The sequence below is a fragment of the Andrena cerasifolii genome, chromosome 10 (assembly GCF_050908995.1).
Source record: "Andrena cerasifolii isolate SP2316 chromosome 10, iyAndCera1_principal, whole genome shotgun sequence".
Classification (NCBI taxonomy): Eukaryota; Metazoa; Arthropoda; class Insecta; order Hymenoptera; family Andrenidae; genus Andrena; species Andrena cerasifolii.
The window spans coordinates 10232574-10251706 of NC_135127.1; the positions used below are offsets into that span (position 1 = coordinate 10232574).

Consider the following 19133-nt stretch of genomic DNA (forward strand, 5'->3'; position numbering starts at 1 on the left):
TATTAAGTAACGTCGCGAAAGCGTTATACCTAACAGGATACTGCAGACAGTTAATCCTCGACGTTTAATCCTTTAATCTTCTGACTCTTTTATCTATCACATTCGTTTGAAAATACAGATACAGGTAATCCGTTTGGCGCAAAGCCCCGAACAAAGTATTTCTTAATGCGTTTATGTTAAATTATACGAGAGGAGATCCACATTACAAGCGGGGGGACCGTCGTCGACTGTGTTGCGGCCGTTTCAAAGTCGCATAATTGGCTTGCCTTTATTCTGTCTCTTCATTTGTCATGCGCTCCGGCGAATTAATTGAATGAACGAACTCCGCGGGACTCTGTTTTATAGATACGAAACTGCCGAGAAAAATTGCGGGATTAATGGAAAACGCGGTTCGCTAAGCCCGAGGATTATAATAAAACTTTGGGTAATTGCCGATGTCTGACGCGAAATTTAGAGAATTTAATATCCTCCCACTGAACCGTTCGTTATTCTTTAATGAGCGTGGAAATTTTATTTTCTCTGCCTTTGCCTCAAATATATAAAGAAATTAGTTCACGAAAATAGATATTATATTACCTGGGCTAAAAATCGATCATTTGAATTCCAAATTAAACCGCAATAAGTCCTAATTTAGAAAGGATTAATTATATGAAATGTGCAAATAATAGCTGAAATCGTGTGCAACGTTTTACTGATAGTATTACGCAAATCTTTGCACGTTTGCATTTTATTTAATTACGTGCTAGTATTCGTTACCATTAATGAAATTTAACATAAAATTTATAGCATCTCTTTTAAAACTTGATAATTAAAAATCTATCCTGGTCGAAGGATATATTTCCAACTTTAAACTCCCACTATTATTTTCATTCCACTTCCGGCAGTCAATGATAGTTATTTTTTTCACAATATCATACATGACAAACTATCAAACGCACAGCCACGTTTCCAGTAGCGCAGTAACAAAGAGCGCCGTATAAACGAACATTCCCAAAGACTTTGAAGCATTACGCATCGCTCGTTCATTTCACAATCGATGATGGGGACCGCGAAGCATCGGGGAATGCATAAATAATGAAAGGGGCAAACGTCGTTGCACGGAGAAAAGGAACATTTTTAATTTAAATGAAAGAGGAAATGCCTTTGTCTCGAGAACGACTCGGGCTCGCTGGAAAGTTCGCTCTTTTGTCTAACAATAGTGACAAATCCGATTGCGATGGGAATCCCCACGTCTCTGCTCGCACTACAGCAATTGCTTCGGATGCTCTTAAACGAGCAGAGACTCCACCTAATTATAAAGTTAAATTAAATATTGATATAACGAGCATTCCCTGCTTCCTTGCCGGAATAAGCAGTGTCTCGCTGAATTCTGCGCGATCCTTTCAGACGTGCAATTTTACTTTCCCAGTAGCATCCATAATATCAGGCGGATACATTCCTCCCTTGTCATATTTATTAACAGCAAATCTTTCATTAGGGGAAGCTTCTGCGCGGGGCGAGTCGCGAAAGAGGAATTTGTCGTGACAGCAAGCCGATGGAGCTTAAAACTTTACGCGAGAAAAATATTCTCCGGCTATTTCTGATTGCCATTCATTCAACAGAACCTGTTTGTATTGTGCTTCTGAGGAACTTGAAATTCCTTTCTGCAATTTAGAGGAACAATTTCGTGTTTCGCATCTTTCATATTTGGCTGTAGACCCGCAGTAGTTTTGTAGTGGCTTAAAAGTTTAAGAAAAACACTTGGAAATTCACGTTTCGACCACTGATTAGCATTAAAAGCCCGTGAAATTTAGTAGATAAGAAAAAGAGAACGCCACTTCGGTAGCTCTCTGACAATTTATAACACAGCATAATCATCGCGATGAAACATCAATCCCCTGCTGTTTAATAACTAAAAACATAAAAATAGTATCCAGCATCGTCGATCTTCTAAATCCTCCTTCCTTAACGAAACATTGCCTACCTCTTCTTTCTAAATAAAAAAAAAAAGTCCACCGACCAAACAGTTCCCTGAAACCACCTCATCTCATCTCAATTTCCCATCGACGCGTTGCAACGCGAGCTTCGTGAAATTACAAAAAGAATTGCGATGTCTGTGGACGAGACAGGAATGCTTCGGATACGATTGCACGTGATTCCTGTGGATTCATAGATCGGCGCAGCAGATCGATGTAGCGGGACAAGTTGCATAAGAGAGAGGACAGAAGATGGAGCAGCGAACGTGGCTGGCAACGAGATCCAGTGGAAGTGTGGCCATCGTGATCGGAGACCTAGTCCCAACTAGATTCAATTAAAGAAGACACGACGCACCGTGCATCCAGAGTGATCGAGAGTCCGGCGCAGTAATTAAGGCGACGGATCACGCGATCGAGAATTAAGAGAGCCGATCACGATCGTCGTTATTGATTCGTGTACCAATCGCGGGCGTTCTGCCCTTCCACCTGCGTCCGTGACCGAGCGAATCGAATATGCAACGCGTTAAAAGCTGTCCCATTTACTGGAACATCCTTCGCGCATGCTGCGTCATTTCACTTTTAAATGGTGTCATTGTTTACCGTGTCGGACTCCGCGTAATCACGGGCGGATTTATTCAAGCCGACCCGATCCATTCATGCAACGAGCATTTATTGCGAGAAAAATTAGGCGGATGATCGATGATGCTGTCTGATGTATGTAATTTATAAGTTTTTTTTTTTAACGCTCCGAGTGTTGGCGCAGATGATATATTAAGGTGGCGTTGATTTTGTTTTTTTTTTCGAGGCCGCATCGGCTTGACAGTATTTGAAATTTAAAGTAGAAATCGCGCCGACAACGAAATTATCGCGCGCGGCGCGACGGAAACGAGTGAAATTTTCGGTGACACGTGGAAACCTATCATTATTCGAATTCGCAATTTACGAGCAGACCCTGACAGCATGTTCTTCCGCTACAGTTTGACACCCCCCGTGTGTACCGCTACGATGCATTTTTCATTCTATTCCGTTGCGTTTATTCCAACAAGGCGCGCCGCTTCGTAAACTAGTTTCATTGTAGAGTCAAGCTCCTCGAGCGAAAGTTATACAAATTTTATGAAAAAAGTTCCCCGAGAAAGGAAGTTGCATCGAGGAATACGTGAACACGGGGACTACAATTTCTGTTTGGAAAATGGGATTATGTCGAGCAGAATATGGTATTTCTATAGTCAGATAAGGGAGGAAAGTTGTTGGAAATAATTAAGAAAGAAAGAAGGAGGCTATGTAGAATATTCTATCTAGAAAATTGTAATTATTCCTTCAGGTGCTTATCTTTTCTATACTGAACCGATTCGTTACTAACTATTCCATCACTAGCCCACTTTGTCCACTTAGTCCACTTATCCTCCAACAAAATCGAAATTTTTTTTTAGTAAAGATTCCTACACTGCACATGGAAAAATTTCGAACATTCTTCTTTCCTGCGAGCACAGTTACATGGTACCGTGTTACAGAAAATTGCGACGATATTAATTCAAGAAATACCAGCCCCAAACATTTTCCTCATAACAGACACGATCCACGTTTCCTTCTTTCTTTTTCTGCGCAAAGATTGCATGCCTCTGGACAGGAATGTGCATCCGAAGAAACAAAAGGAAGGAACGAAGCCGGCATGTAAATAAGCGTGGCAAGAAGAACGATAGGGGGACGTGGCCGTGGAAACGGTTAAAAGAAAGGGGGTGGAAGCTGTCTGCGATTTATGACACCCTTCCAGAACACTACACAGTAGTCCCCTGTAATCACTTCTTCTATTCGGGAGATGCGAACGTCTTGGAATAAGAGGGCAGGATAAAAAAGGAGTGAGACGTGAGAATAAGGCGATGCAAAGATAAGCAATTGGAAGGCGGTGGGGGGAGGTGAAGGGGGATAATGTGGCGTAGTGGAAACGATTAGAAAGAAGGAAATTATTAGCTTAACAAAGAAACTTTCAAAAAGTAGCGTTGCTACTTTTAAAAAAGGAGGAAAAGAAAAGTAGTTATGTGTTTTTTTTTTAAATATCACATTGTGTGACACAAAAATATGAATGAGACTATAATTTTATTTTAAAGAATGATGAGCAGGATAGAATATTTTTTTGTTGACAAAGAGTCTTTCGTCATAGGACAATTAGCAATCAGAGTAATAAAGAAGATTACCAATACGAATAATTCGACTCGAAGGCCTAGGGAATCTACCACTTAGCATTCCACCCATTCTTAGCTCGCCTTTAGGCAGAAAAAGTGTTAAGTGTGCTAGCTTACGGAGACATTTAGTCCAGAGTGTCGTTAGTCCGACGCGAAGCCTTAGTCTTAAGTTGCTTTGGAGTAATCTGTTTAATTATAGGAACGCGGGTATCGACGTGCTCGTGTGAAATGAGGGAGACTGTGCATTTAAAAAAAGAAAGGAATCCAGAGTCGGTCATGAATGAAGAAACGCTTGAAAATTAATGTTTCCGATATTAATCGAGACTTTCAAATGCTTATCTTAATCACACCTCAATTTCGCTTTAAACACACATGTTTTCCTATCCTTTCCAGTTTCCCTTCCCAACTCCTTCTCCTCCATTTTCACTTCAGAGGCTTCATTCCCTAAACAACAACTCTTTACGTAAAAAAATCACTTGAAACATCCTCTTCGTTTACTTCCGCCTGCTTCGTCGCCTAATAACAACCTGGTTCCCCTGTCTCTCTCCCTATTCGAGTCTTCCCAAAAATTCCACGAGCAAACGACGACAGAAGCTCGTTACTTGGTGGAGGATCCACGGGTCGAGTCTCAGCTTCTGGATCGTAGATAACGTCCGCCTACGATCCAGGATGTCGTTCGGTGCGTGTGCTCGAAGAGTTGATGTTCGTACTTTCCATTCGACACGATATGAGTTTACAGCGAAGATAAGGGCTGGGAAATACCAGCGAGAGTAGCTTCGTTCCTGTCGTAAACCGCCGCGAACCATCTTAAAACCGAGCCTCGGCTACTTCGTGCCAGGAAACTTTGATCGCGACGTGGATGCCCAGGCGCTGTTTCGCGAGGGAACCACGCAAAGCGATACGACTATTTTAATGGACCATGGAGGACGCGGTTCTCTCTTTCAACCCCCTGAGAAGTGGATGGTTTGACTACGCGTTGGATGCAGGGGCCATTTTGCGCGATAATTTCAATCATACACACCTTAGAATAAGCTTCTAAAATTGGATCTTCATCCTGTTATTATTTAAAATCCTCACCTTTTTTTCAAGTAGTAATACTAAAAACCAGTAATCATTTGTGGCCATTGCACTGTTTTTGGCCATGTGCATAATTATCTTATTTTTAAACTGCCCGCAGATCATTATTATGTGGAGAATTTCACGTCATAAATATTTTGTTTAGTACACCGCCAGAAATATAAGGTTATATTTATTGCTTACACGAAAAAATATTATACTTTTTAAGAAGTAGCCAAAACTGGTACAATACCTTAAAGTGGCCACAAATGGTGCATCTACCCTACGTATCCAAATGCACCCAGTATCTGTTTCGCGAGGGTTAAACGAGCACCATCAAGACCAGAAACAAACAACAAAAATCCTCGTACCCCTTAACCAAATATTAAACCCCAATGATCCGCGAAACAGAGCTACGCGCCACTAAAAGCACATCTCTGTCGCGTCTCAACGTCCAACCCTTTTCCCACCTCCGTAAATACTGAAAGATAGCGCTGCATCCTAAACCATGCTACGTGCTGCTAGGTCCTCAAAAGCACCACCAACGTATCAGCTTAACGACCCAAAGATGCAAGACGCGAGGCGCCGTCTAATCTGCCACCGAATTTGTCACTGAAAATTAATGAACATCGCGCTTTCGAACCGACGATCTCCCCTCGACCGCACGAATTATCTAACCTTTGACACAGACCCAGCCCCGCCGCGTCGGGGAGAATGGGAAGGGGCGAGGGGGCTGCATTTTCCCGGCAATTAAACGCAATTGTCGCTAAGCGGCAGCGCCCGTTCCCGAACATTAAATATCCCCCCAGGGGCACCCACGAAACGAATCCTCTGGGACACAGAGAGAGACAGAGAGTGAGAGAGAGAGAGAGCGAGAGACCTGGAAGAATTTATGCTCGGCCTCGTTGAAAAAGTCTCCCCGGCCCCTTGGCCCCCCCCTCGATATCCGGTCAGCCTGATTTCACCGTACCAAATTACTTCTTTAAATCGAGCGGACGCACGCTCCTCTCCGCAATCCATTTCACTTTCCTCGCCCCCGGAAACGTCCCAAGGAGGCGAGTTCTTCCCCCTTGTCGATCGTGGCCTGTCTCACGGATTGTTAGTCGGCGTCCACGTCGTTAATTTAATTCCGTTCGACGCGGCCGTTTCGATCGATCCGCCGAGCTGAGAGACACGGAATTGGTCGAGCGAATGGGACGTACTGGTCGACGTCCCGTTGATTCTTAGGTTCAACGATTCGAGGCATTTCTTACGGAGGTCTTCTGTTTTTATATAGGTGGCAGCGCTGCGGAGATTTTGATGTCTCATTGCTGTCGATTGAGGTGACGATGGTGGGGGATTAAATATTTAAAGGGGGGTTTGAGGAGAGATGTCGAGGTTCGTGTAGGTCCTTGTTTGTTGTAGGTCTAACTGAAGTTAGATTCCAATATGTACTTAGGTTATTGATCTACTTCGATCTCTCAGGAAACCTAGATCATTCAGACTACCTAATCACGAAACTGAGAGAAGAGGTGTCCTGTTACCATTTCGGTAATAAGTATCCACACCTCAGCAAGCATCCCGAAAGCTTCCCGACTCAAACTTCTGAACCCCAGAAGAAATGTAAAGCCATGCACCTCGCGATCCTCAAGAACATCCCCACAGGCGTGAATATCGTTCCAAATCGCCCTCGACATTTCAACCTCCATACGCACTTGAGCGTCTCACGTCGCGTATTCAGAACACGTCCAATGATTTCCAATCGTCCCCCATCTATTTTTATTCGAACCGCTCTCTCCGCCGAGCGAATATATTTGAGGCAGCGGCTAACCAGCCACCAAGTGTCTCGCCTGCATCAGGCCTCGAACCTTGTCGCGTTGGCCATCTTCCTGCAGCCACGGGATTGTTGAATAGCGTCCTGGCGCACGTGTGCGTCACGTGCACCCCCACACACCCCCTGCCACCCTTGGCTGCGCCGCGGCCGACGAGGACACGCACATGCATATTGCACAAGGCTGCATAACCCAGAAACGAACGCCCACGAAAGCAGGCCGACCCGTGTGTGCTCGCTAGCGGCCGCGAGCGATGCATCGGGTAATGAATATTCCGTTTCTGCGTGGGGTTACGTCCGACGTGTGGCAGAACGCGGTTTATCCGCAGCCCATTTATACCGAAGAATCCTCGCTCGCTGCGCGTGATTTAATGAACACGCTGCGAAAGGTATTTTTAATAACCACCGATTCGAATGAACGAGCAACTAGTTCGTTTAAAAAAAAAACAACGCGTCTCGAGCTAATTATAGAAAATCGACTTAGAACAGTGCTAAAACCGCGCCGAGTTTAATCCGAATTATAATAAACATTGGTAAAATCAGCAAGTGGTATTGATTTAAGTTTGACTTTAGAACTAAAGCAGAATAAAAACAAGATTGAAAACAGGTAGGTGCTGATCCAGGGTGGGCTCGATATTAGGCTCGTAACAATCGAAGCTGAACTAGCATGCAGCATTGCAGTGCACTCTTTCATTCTTAGTGTCCCCTGAAGCAGAGGGTGATCAAACGCGGAGCCAGGTTTAACAACTTCCTCTTCAAACCTACGACGCATAAGCTAGGGCAGGGGTCGGCAACTCGGGACTTAAGAAGGGCAAAAAAAGTCGTGAAATACGCATTCTTTACTTTTAGAAGAGCCATAGAAACTTAAGAACACAAAAATACATACTCTTTGGCGAGGATAAAGATTAAAAAATTGACAGTACATTAATTCCTACTAGGTGATAGAAACCTTGCAAATTTTTCCATTCCTTCAAGCACCAGAAAGCTGTATTTAGATACCCGAAGAGCCGTATCGAGCCGTATGTTGCCGGTCCCTGGGCTAGGGTGATAGAAGAAATACGTCGATTCGTACCAGCAACACTTGCATTCGACTAGCATATCTCCCGGAGCTACTACGCCGCACTCAGAATGGGCTATTCTGCAGATAGCGACCCAACATTGCTCGTAGCCCACGATCGTGACGAAGTGGACGCGCGTATCCCGTATTCCGTGGCACGGTGACATAATAAACAGTGAAATTTAATGTCGCAGCTGCACGACCGATTCGTATTCCGCGGGCCACGGCCTGTACATCGTATCAGGCTTTATTGGCCAGTGGGACATATACGTACATTCCACCTTGCGCCGGGCAGGATGCTATGACACTACGTGGAATATAAACTCGCATTATTCGAACCGGGGGTGAATACGCACACGGGGACGCATAACGCCGTGCGCAGCGTGCACGGCGCTCGCATTTTATTTACATTATTCAGCCGCCGATGCTACGCGCTCCGCCGTATACGCGAGCAATATAATTGCAGGAAGCACTCTCGCGCGCCGTACGCATTATCATTCCGTTTCCACGTAAGTCATCGGCCACCGGTTGACGACCACTTTCCGCGACCTTCCACAGTTGTTAAGACGAACCGCGCTCGTTTTTCGAGGTGCGCTTCTGTGATTTCTTGGGTGATCTTTGTTCTGAGCGAGGTTGTAGTTCAGTTCTTTTGGCTAACAAGGGATCTTTGGTGACTCGAAAATTCTGATTTTCTTTTTTAAAGTTTTTAGGGGAGCTCGATAGAAGTATTAGACAATTTTCTTTTTTTTTTTGTTGCTTTTTGGTTCTTCAGCGGAATAGCATTTTTAATCGCGTTGAACGGAATTTCTTTCGTCTCCCTCTGAAAAGTAAACCGCAACTACTAGCTTCTCTACGCATAGGTCATCAGCAGATAACCGTACTAAGAAACTTTCCTCGCACGCTCTACTTAGATCGTACGTAACGAAATATTTAAGGAAGCCGTGCCCGTTTCGCTCCTCGACACCGCGTATCATCACCGCCCGCGAAAACCGTGGCAGCATCCTCGAAGTATACGGAACGCCCCCGCTTCGATCGCAGGGAGCCGGGAGACATCGTTTCTGAAGCGGAAGCCCCGCTATTGTCGTCTTCCTTAACGCAATCGCAATCTCGTTTTCCTCCTTTCGCGGCGCGGTGCACCGATGCACCGCGCTTAATACAACTATAACGCGCGGATGCATTAACGCGAGCTCGTATCGCGTCTGTGAGTGGCGTTTTATTGGCCGAGGAGCAGAGAAAAAAGGGTGTTGAAAAAAGAAACGGAGGAGCGAGGGGAAATAATAAAATGTGGAAAGCGAGTGGAAGTCGAAGGGTGGAAAATAAAAGAAGCTGCGAGATGGTGTGACGCGAAAGATGAAAATAAAACCTGGATAGATGTAGACGGGGGGTAGTTACAGGGCGGAGAGGGTGGCAGGGGAGGGAGGGCGGGGATTTCTCTTTCGCGAAGGAATATTGTGCTAAATAAAAGAACGGAAGTCATACGGGAAGGAAGATAAGGGGGAAAGAATCGCAGAAAGATAAATAGTGGGAGATGAAACAGGGTCGAGGGTGAAAGGTGAAGATACGGTGGAAACGATAGGGTGAGGTTTAATCTTTTCGCGCGAGGAAAATAATAAAGTGGAGCAGGGAAAGGGTGGGAAACGTTTGAAGTGACGAAGAGACGTGTAAGAGTGGGACAGGGGAAAATGTAAAAAAGAATAAGGGAATGGGGAGTGAGATGTCGCGAAAAAATGATTCTCCGTGTTCTTGTGCCATTGCGTCGGCAGATACAGCTTCTTAAAATTTAGCAGCACAAACAAATTGAAGAAATATAATCGAAGACCTTGCAGCAAGAGGGGTGCAACTCCATCTCGACCAGTTTCGAGTAAACTGGTTAAAACTGTTTGTAGACATAAAAGAATAACATTATTCTTGCGTCTGCTCGTCATCATTATCTATGGAATTATCCTCATCCGCAGTCAACACACATTTGAAAGCCTTCTAAAAAGGCTGTTTATAAGGTGGAACGTAGTTGCGCGTTCGTAATGCACAAAACAGTAAACGGGTGCAGGTTCAAAATTTGCAATTAATCGCTCGTTCGTTATCGGATTTGCATCAAACTTGCGCCAAACAATTTTTTTACGAATATTACACGGCGTAACTTAAAAAGTATCAAAAGTGGAATAGCACCCCTCTTGCTGCAAGGTCTTCAATTAATATACAACTGAAATTGTACACCGCGTTTACATTTCTACCCCTTAGCTTGAATTCTTTCGCAGATACCTAACTCAAATTTAAACCACCCTCGGACAAATTAACCACAGCACCTAACAAGTTCCAACCTAAAAACCGCGATTTAGTTCCCCACATCTAATCCACCGATTGAAATTTCCTACCCCACCCTACAAAACACAGTAACTTCTCAACACTTCTACGCGATCCAGAACCACCCCGATCCAACCACCCACGTCTGCCCGTCAATGCAACTAACGATACGAAGCACAATGGTAACGAACGTTCCCGCCGCATCTTCCTGCAACTTCAGCCCCAATTGGGGGTTAAAGAGAGCCGCAGACGGAGCAAGCGGAGGCAAAGAAACGGGATTTCAAAGGCTCGTCGGAGGCAAGTCGGTAGACAAAAGCGAAGAAACGTGGCTCCCCTGCTGTATAGCAAGAGGCTCTCGTAGGTCGACGGAAAGGCTGGCTAAGGTGTCGCGGCAAACAGAGAGTGGCGACGGACAATGGATGCGTAGTTAGTAAATTACAGGCTGGCTAGCACAATAGCGTGCAGCAGTCCGTGCGTGCGTGGCTGCGTGCCAACGTCAATGTGTACGTCTGCGACTGTGCACGCGCGTTCCCCACTGTGTGCGTTCTCTTTCTGCCCAGTGTCGGTATATGCGTGCCCGTGCGCGCGTTGTATGCCGCGCGGAGGTTTACAGAGCAGGCGTGCAGCGGCGCGTATCCACCGTTCGTCCATGCATGCAGGGCCCGCGTGGGAGATTCTCGGTATATATCAATCCGATCTGCAGGTACCTGTACATCACGTGCCTGCATTAGATACCTGCGTCAAGACCTCCCTGTCTGCGTGTCCGCCATTCCCAGGGGCACGCCGCTTCGGGGGTCCCTTTGCTCTGTTTGCGAGCAGGCGATCGTTTCGGGACACCGAGCTGCGGTGTAACGTTCGATCGTGCACAGGGATCCTTGCAAATCTTTGGGCACTTCAGGTATCGCGGAGCAATCGGTCTGGCGATGCTCAACAGATAATTCTTGAGGAGCAATAAAAGCTTCTTGGTGAATACAGATTTCTTCCATTAATCATTTCTGAGGTATTGAGCTCTTAACCTCGCGCCACTACTTTGTTCTCTATATCTCAAAATTCATTTCGGAATCAATTGTTTGACCAACTCTTAGTATAATCTTTCAACCTCGCTGTAGCGTTTTATGGTTTTGTAGTACGCGTGACGGTTTAATCTTACTTGTATTTATCTGTATATTATGTACTCTAAAGGGGTTTTCCAGTATATAATAATAATAATAATAATAATAATAATAATAATAATAATAATAATAATAATAATAATAATAATAATAATAATAATAATAGTCGTGTAAGTGATACCGAAAACGAAGCTACTCTGATGTAATTAAAAATGGAAACCTGCGCGCCGAGATATCTCTGTAGGGAACAAGCGCATCAGCGTTGAATCGACAAGGTGTATCGAGGTACAGGATGAATTCCTTGGCTATGAAATTTATCGAGACGCGGTCGCAACTTCGCCTCCGCCGTCGATCGCAGCCAGGGCTGGGCTGGCATATCACGAAACTGGCTGACATTAAAATCCGCCGTTCTGTAGAGAGCTCCTCGAAAGTTCGAGCCGCAGGAGGACGCGGCTCGATGGCTGGCCGGCGACGAGTTCGACTAATTAGAGTCGTCTGAGAGCGGGGCCCGCTCATTAACGGGGGCGCATGTTGATTTATCGTCAGCCAGCCGCTGGCCAACGGGAAAAAATGGCGGGCCAACGGGGAGAGATGGGGTCGGGGCGGCTGAGGGTGGGCGAAGAAGGATCGGTGGGTCGAGGGACGAAGGTGGAGGCAGCGCGGGCGAGAGGAAAAGACGGGCTCGGTGTCGAGAGAAAACTGGAGAAGGAAATGAAGCGTGTAGATGGCGGAGAGAAGCCGACCGGAGGAAAAATTAAAGGCAGGGGGTCTAGGGGGATGCTGTCTGGGGCGGGGGCTGGGGATGTTACGAGCTGGACGAGCGATTCTTGGCTGGAATGCGGCTTGAAACTTAGGAATTCAGGAGTGCAGGTAATTGTTAGAATGTTGAACAATGGTTAAGGGGTTTTATTAAGAAGATAGCTTCCGACGTTATGTTAAGCCGGGAATCCACCTGAAAGCTAAGCTAAGATATGCTGTGCTGAGTTTTAAAAAATTAGCTTCAATAGTTCCTTATGGAACCGTTTCCACCAGAAGCTAAGCTAAGCTGCGGTATGTTTTTCTACATTTTAGAATAGCTTAGCTTAGCTTCCAGGTGGATCCCCAGCTTTATCAGCAGTGTAAGTGGTTTTTAGAGAGGGCAATAGTAGGTGAGCAAAAACGACTGTGTTCTTGAAGTTTTTAATAAGATACTCCTTCCAGGATAATTGTCTTCTAAACTTGTCTCCATACATTCGTACAGAAACAAGATATTCAGATACCTCCACTTAACCGTTCGAAGCATTGAATTTTAATTCAGAACTCTTCCACCCACCCTACTACCTGAAACCCCCTGCAACTCTAGCAAAACCAGCAATAATCAGGATTCATCAGCTCCAACATCCCAATCCGTCGAGAGTAGCCGTGACTTCTCCTCCGCGAGTGGATCGAGAAGTCACCAGCTTCTGCCCCCAACGTTGCACGAGAGGGGTGAGACAGCGCGAGAAAGGGGGTGGCTGGTCAGGAGGGCGAAGAAAAGGGTGGAAGGGGAATGAGAGCTCATTCGTATTTCGCGCTGGAGAAGACGGTAGTGCCGGGTAATACTTTATTTGTCCGCCCCTGGACTTTCTTTCTTTCTGTCTTGCAGCCGCCGCTTCCTTCCCTCTGCGGCGGTGTTTCCACCGGCTGTGCTCGACCGCGATTCTTTTCACACTCGGCCATCTTTTCCGCCATCTTTCTTGCTAATTACCCGACCCGTTTTCCGGCTAGGAATCTCCTCCCCTCGTACCCCGTTCCTGCTCACCCTGCCTTTCTCTTTTCTTTCCTTGTAGGCGAGCACACGTCCCCCCTACCACGTCCCGACGTTTCACTCGTTTCTTGAATCCTCCTCGCTTCTTCCCGCCGCGCTCCGCTCCGTTTGCTCGTTCCCGCGAACCGCGGCTTCGCGGAAAACCCCATGAAATATTCAAACGTCCCTGCACCCTCTCCCCCCCCCCGGCCGACACCCCTACCACCCCAGTCGTGGACTTTTACGGGCAGTCTCTGCCGTGTATCTCTGATCCAGCTTCGGTGTTCCGTACAAGTTGTTTCGAGCGCGACCGAAGGAACTTCCGCGCGCATAATCGCGGAAAAAGGAGGAAAGTTACTTAGCCGCCCCTCTCGCCGGAGTCAGAGAGGCTGGGGGCGCTTTGAGACGCGAGGGCAAGGGGTGGACGGGCATGCCTCTGTGGGTGGAAAAAGTGGGAACTGTTCGGCTGAAAGTACTCGTTTAAATCTGAGGACTTGTTCGGAATCCTTTGAGCGGCCTTTGTGTAGCCGTCGATTCGGGAATTTAGAGGGGATTTGTGGGAAATGCAGCAGAGCGGTTGTATTTTTAGTGGACTTGAATTTCCGTCGATTTTTCATCCTTTGCTCTTTATCCAATCCGATGATCATTAAAGTATTTCGTCGAAGTTACAATGAGTGAAACGTGTGAACAGAAAAGGGTTTTTTCAGGGATAAATTATTTTGATATTGTTATTGTAGTATCTGTTACTTTATTTGTCCGTTATCTATACCCATCTCTCTTCATATTATTAGTACCAAAGGGTTAATAAATGAATAATAATAATAATAATAATAAAATGTAGGCATTACGAGGGTATTCTCGTCTAGAAGGTCAATTTTTTGCCTTCCTTTAGGGACGATGCACAAAAAACTACACAGGTCTCACCGATGAGCATTATCCGCACGTATTTATTAACATTTCACTTAGTTGTAAAAAAAAATTCAGCCATATATAATAATAATTGATAGAGATATGGGGCATCACGTAAAGCGTGTGCAAAAAAAAAGTTGCCTCATGGTATAACGATTCTGAAATAAGTAAAATACAATGTTATGCGTTATTTATATTATTTTAGTCATTTTATTAAGTTATTTCCGATTACATTGGCGCGCTTACTCTCGGGTTAAGGGCATAAAGTGTAAAGAATGTGCAGGAATGTTCGAAACCTCTTGGTTACACAAATTCTCCCAGATGTCTCCACCTACCTTAATAAAACGCTTGGCTTTCGTCAAGAGTCCCAACGTCGTGTGTCTCGAGGTCTCTGGACCCAGCGGAACCAGTACCTTCAGCTTTTCCAGGCAATTTCTGAGGTGAGCTCTCCTGTAACACGAAAGAAAAACACTGGTCACTTCGTGCCCCAAAGTCACTCGTCGCAGTGCCTCCATCCACCCACCTTCCATTATCAAAAATCAATTCCCCGAAAATTTGCCAACAATCAATTCGCCTCGCGCAATCGACCGACGCAGACCGCCTCGGAAGCACAATACAAGGTAGTTTCCACACCCGCCCCGCCAGCCCAAGACTTAAATTTCCAAGCGATACCATCGCGCTAGGAACGCTCTGCACACGCGGAACCGTGCGCCCCCCCCCCGACTCGAAACTTTAACGTGCTCGTAACTCGTCGCCGCTGCCGGGTCGAGGGGTAGGTTTTCGAATTACCTCGAAAGCCTTCCTGGCATCCGTTTTTCGCGTCACGTAGACCGCACGATGAATGGAGCAGAATCTCGCCCGGTAAGCTCCGCTGGAAGCCCGTAAACGGAGGACAAAATTGAGGCCGAGAACGGAAGAAATGGAAAGGGGTGAGAAGGGCGAGGGAATCCCCCCGTGGCGCAGACCAACACACCCCCGCCTCCGCCGCGCGGTGGTAAGAATTCGACGACCACCGCGCAGTCGGGGGCCATCGCTCGTGGAAGGCGAAGGTCGTCGACGAAAAGGGGCCTGGGGAAAGCGATAAGATCCCGATTATCGCGGCGATCACGGGCCATTAGCCGAACGAATCGCGCGATAAACATACACTCGGAATACGAAAACGGGAAACGGAGGTCGAATTATTTCCACCGCCGCAGGAATATCCTGCGGCGAGCATAGGAGGCCGGAAGCGGGGACGTCGCTCGAGGGAAAAGTCCCTTTCTTCGCTCTCTTGCCGGGCTTCGAGGGGGTGGAAAATCGTTTAAATTCGTGACTCGAAAGCGATCGCCAATTAGATATCGATGGCTTGTCGATGGACGCGGGGTAATCTTTCTCTCCGAGACGGGGGTGAATGATAGTTTAAATTAAAGATTTTCTACTGGCCACGGGGGTGGGGAGCGTGAATGAGTCAGATTTCTTTTATTTTTCTTTGCTTTGCTTGAGAGAGATGTGGAGGGAAGAAACGAATATCTCTGATATGAATTATTAGGAAATCTGGGTTAGCGAAGTTAAATAGGGGATTGTAATTTAAGAATGAGAAAATTAAAATGAAAGTGTGCGCAGAGTGAAAGCTGGGGTGAAGCAGCGTTAGGCGCCGTAATTTAACCCAGTGGCTCGAATTAATATTTAGTTACCAGGGTGCTTAAGAAGTCGTTACCCCGCGTGTACACCAAATGTGGGGTTCATGAACTCGTTGCTGGTTTTTACGAGCCGAAGCACTTGCCGCGGTCGTTGACGTAAATTTTGCTCGTTAAGTAGAATTAAACGCGTGCAAACGCAACAATGTTTTTGTCGTGGAAATATCGGAGCAGGTTAGAAACTGCATCGTACGAAATATGTATCTACGAGCTGAGATCTTCGAGCTGCACGGAAATAGCTTGTGCTTCGTAATAGAATGGCATCGAGAATTTTGAGGCCAGGTTGATCGGGCTCTAGATAACCGAATGTTGAACTCCGATAGCGGCGAAAATGCAAAGGAACATGTAACGGTTTAAAAATACTCCCTTCCATTTCTGCTGGCGGACAACTGGTCACGAAGGTGTTAAATATTGCTCCCGTTTATCGTCCGCTTAAAAACCATCGCGTCCCCGATGTTCGCTTTGATTGCTTAAACACGTTCGTTCGCGGCAATACGCGGCAATGGGAATCTGAACGCCAGACCGTACGTATAAAACCGACGAGCTTATTCCTAGTCGTCACGCAGCCTCGATAACGAAATAGTTGCAAAAGCACCTTTACACGTCGCCGAGAATACTTTCGCCCGCCTTGTTCTCAAAAGTCGCCGTAGTTGAACAGAAAGGAAATTACGCGGTAACTCATTCTGTTTCATATCAGCGAGCTTCCACAAACTCGTTGATGAAAGTTTTCCTGAAAACAGAAAAGTTAATTATAAAATAATAGAACTTTTCCTTGCCTACTCCCCCCGTTTTTGATCCACAACAGTATTCTCGGAAAGCTTCAACCGGAACAACCCTCCATTCATAAGTAAACTCCGTCCATTGTAATTCAAGTAGCTTTTGGAGTTTGTAATTATTCCATAACCATAGTCAAGGTATATGATACGCGAGACAGAGTGTGCATGTCATAACGCCAACAATATCCCTGGGACCAAGAGACGAGCAGGGTGTCTTTGTCTCATTAACCCCCCAGTGACAGCACCTGCTACAGTTTCTTCGCATGGACGAATTATTAAATAAAAGACTTCACTGGGTATGTAACAATTTGAAAGTGGGAAGCGACTATCCAAGCAGTCATGTATAAAGATGCACGTAATCTATTAAACACACAGGCTAACAATTCAGACGCAGCGCTGAAACCATTATGCACATTTAATCTTCCTGTTCCCAAGCATATTTCACCTAAAACAATGTTCCTTGCCGGTACGCGCGATACGAAATACTCGGAAAAATCCTTCCCACGAACGGTATCAAACCAGAATCCACGATCCTGCGTCCGCAGGCGCATAAAAATCGCTTCTAACGAAACAGACCTGAGAAGAGCTTCGAGGTACACGCGCAGCATGCACAGAAGTAAATCTCGCTCACAGGATTCACGAAGAAGGACTTCTTTTCAAGGAAAAAAAGAAAACTTTGTCATTCATGACCTACAACTCGAAACTATTACTCTTTCCACCCCCGTCGATCCCAGGAGGCCAAGTAGAGCAGAAAAGTGTAGGCACCCTCGAAAGAAGAATAATAAAAAAAGAAGAAGGAAAACCCAATCAAGCAAAGGACCTAGCGACACGTCGTTTCCTCGGCGAAAAGGAGATACTTGGCCCGGGTCCCCGTAGACGGCGGGATTTATTTTCAGCGTCCGCGGTAATAAGTTTCCGTGGCGGCGGACGCGCGTCACGTGTGCCAAACACGCGCCATTACGGGCATTTAATTATAAGTTTATGCCCGGTTTATTGTTCCGCCGTGGAAAATGGAGACGACGGCGGTGGCAAGCTTGTCGCAGACGACGTCGCCGACGACGATGACGGAGCGACAGGGATAGAGCCGGCGGCCGGGGAGGGGGAGGAGGAGGGAAGGGGTGTCAGGTTATGTCGAAAGAGAACCACCAAGACGCCCGCGACCACCACACACAGGGGCTGGCGCGTTTGCACGTACCTTTTACGAGAAACAATAAGCCAGCTCTGGCTTAATGACGTCATCAAACGGTATTATGCCCCGCGGGGCCGCAGAGTGGACGGTTTCTGCCCGTAGATGGATGCATTCCGGGGGTTGTGTGGGGCGGCGTTCTGCACCAGCATTTAGGGACACGTCGAGAGATTGCATTTAACGGAGCTCGACGGCTGGGTAGAAAAACCGTAATGCCTGGTGCAGCGGAGCCGAATGTTACGTGGTTAAAACGATTATCCGGGCGAAAGATTGAATGGAAGATTGTATTATAGTTTGAAAGTTTTATCGCAGCCGTTTAGATTGGATCTGGGTATGGTTCGGTGGATTATATGTATTAGAGTTAGGGGTAGTGGATGAAAGATGGGGAAGAAGGTGGCTGGTGAAGGTAGCACAGTAGTTGGGTGACAAAGGATCGATGAATTTTCTATTGGTTTGGAATATGTTTGCAATGATGGTATGCTGGGACAGAAACAAAATTGCAACTTTATATTTTTTTTTGTCCTCCTAATATCATGTATACATCTACCACTCAAATCATTACTTAATCAATAACACTGCTAGAGACATAATAATATTTTTTTCGCACTCGAAGCATGGTTCAGCCCACTGTGGGTTGGTGGGGTTGAAGGGATTTGGATTGGTGATTCAATAGGTGTATTGAAAGGACTTCGAGTTCAGTAGGATGTGGGAGGTACGTGATTGAACATTTGGGGGTGAAATAATTTTGTGAGAATAAGTGTAGTGTGATTTTGAAAAAACAGTAGGGGGTAAATATTGTGGGACACTACTTAGGGTGGTTTTTAGGAATCAGTTTTTCAATCTATTGAAGCTTCATATTTTATTCCTGTCATTTGTTCGTTGGTGTTGTGAGCGACAGAATTTAGTGAATAAAATATGCGAAGATTCTTAGCGTATTTGTAATTGACAGTCACGTACCAAAATCACGCCAGAGATGTGTGATTAATAAGAAATGGCTCGCGAAAAGTGCGGAGGATCAAAAACTGCATCAGCGAGTTATTGATCCAGGGGAAAAAGGTCCGCGCGAAGTTTTGATCAACGTTCATCTCTGAAAATTGGATCCCCACCCCGCTGCCTCGAAAATTGAATATTTTATGCCTGGATCAATAACCCGGTGACGTGTTCGAAATTTGCGATACCTCTGCAAACAATGTTTCCTCGAAATAAAGACTTTAATCGATCAAACTTTTCGATGTTCCCCGTGTGATGGAATTTTTGATGAATGAATTACCTTCTTTCCATTTTCCACAAAATTTAATTAAAACGCTAGTTCCAAAATCATCCTAAAGTGATCTCAAGCTTGAATACGAT

At 45.9% G+C, this 19133-nt stretch overlaps 1 protein-coding gene and 1 long non-coding RNA gene across 8 annotated transcripts in view; one reads left to right on the top strand and one right to left on the bottom strand.

Annotated features, from left to right (window-relative positions):
• Window positions 1–19133, bottom strand: part of Mxd (MAX dimerization protein) — a 204904-nt gene that overhangs the window by 73643 nt on the left and 112128 nt on the right. For all 5 annotated transcript variants that reach the window (XR_013086506.1, XM_076821181.1, XM_076821178.1 and 2 more), the window contains one exon: window positions 14481–14595. Coding sequence is in view for 4 of the 5 variants with exons in the window: in XM_076821181.1 (XP_076677296.1) it covers window positions 14481–14595 (115 nt within the window). In the remaining variant the exon portion in view is untranslated. The remainder of the gene's footprint in view (window positions 1–14480; window positions 14596–19133) is intronic.
• Window positions 1–19133, top strand: part of LOC143373700 (uncharacterized) — a 109306-nt gene that overhangs the window by 6379 nt on the left and 83794 nt on the right. The gene's annotated exons all lie outside the window — the stretch shown is intronic.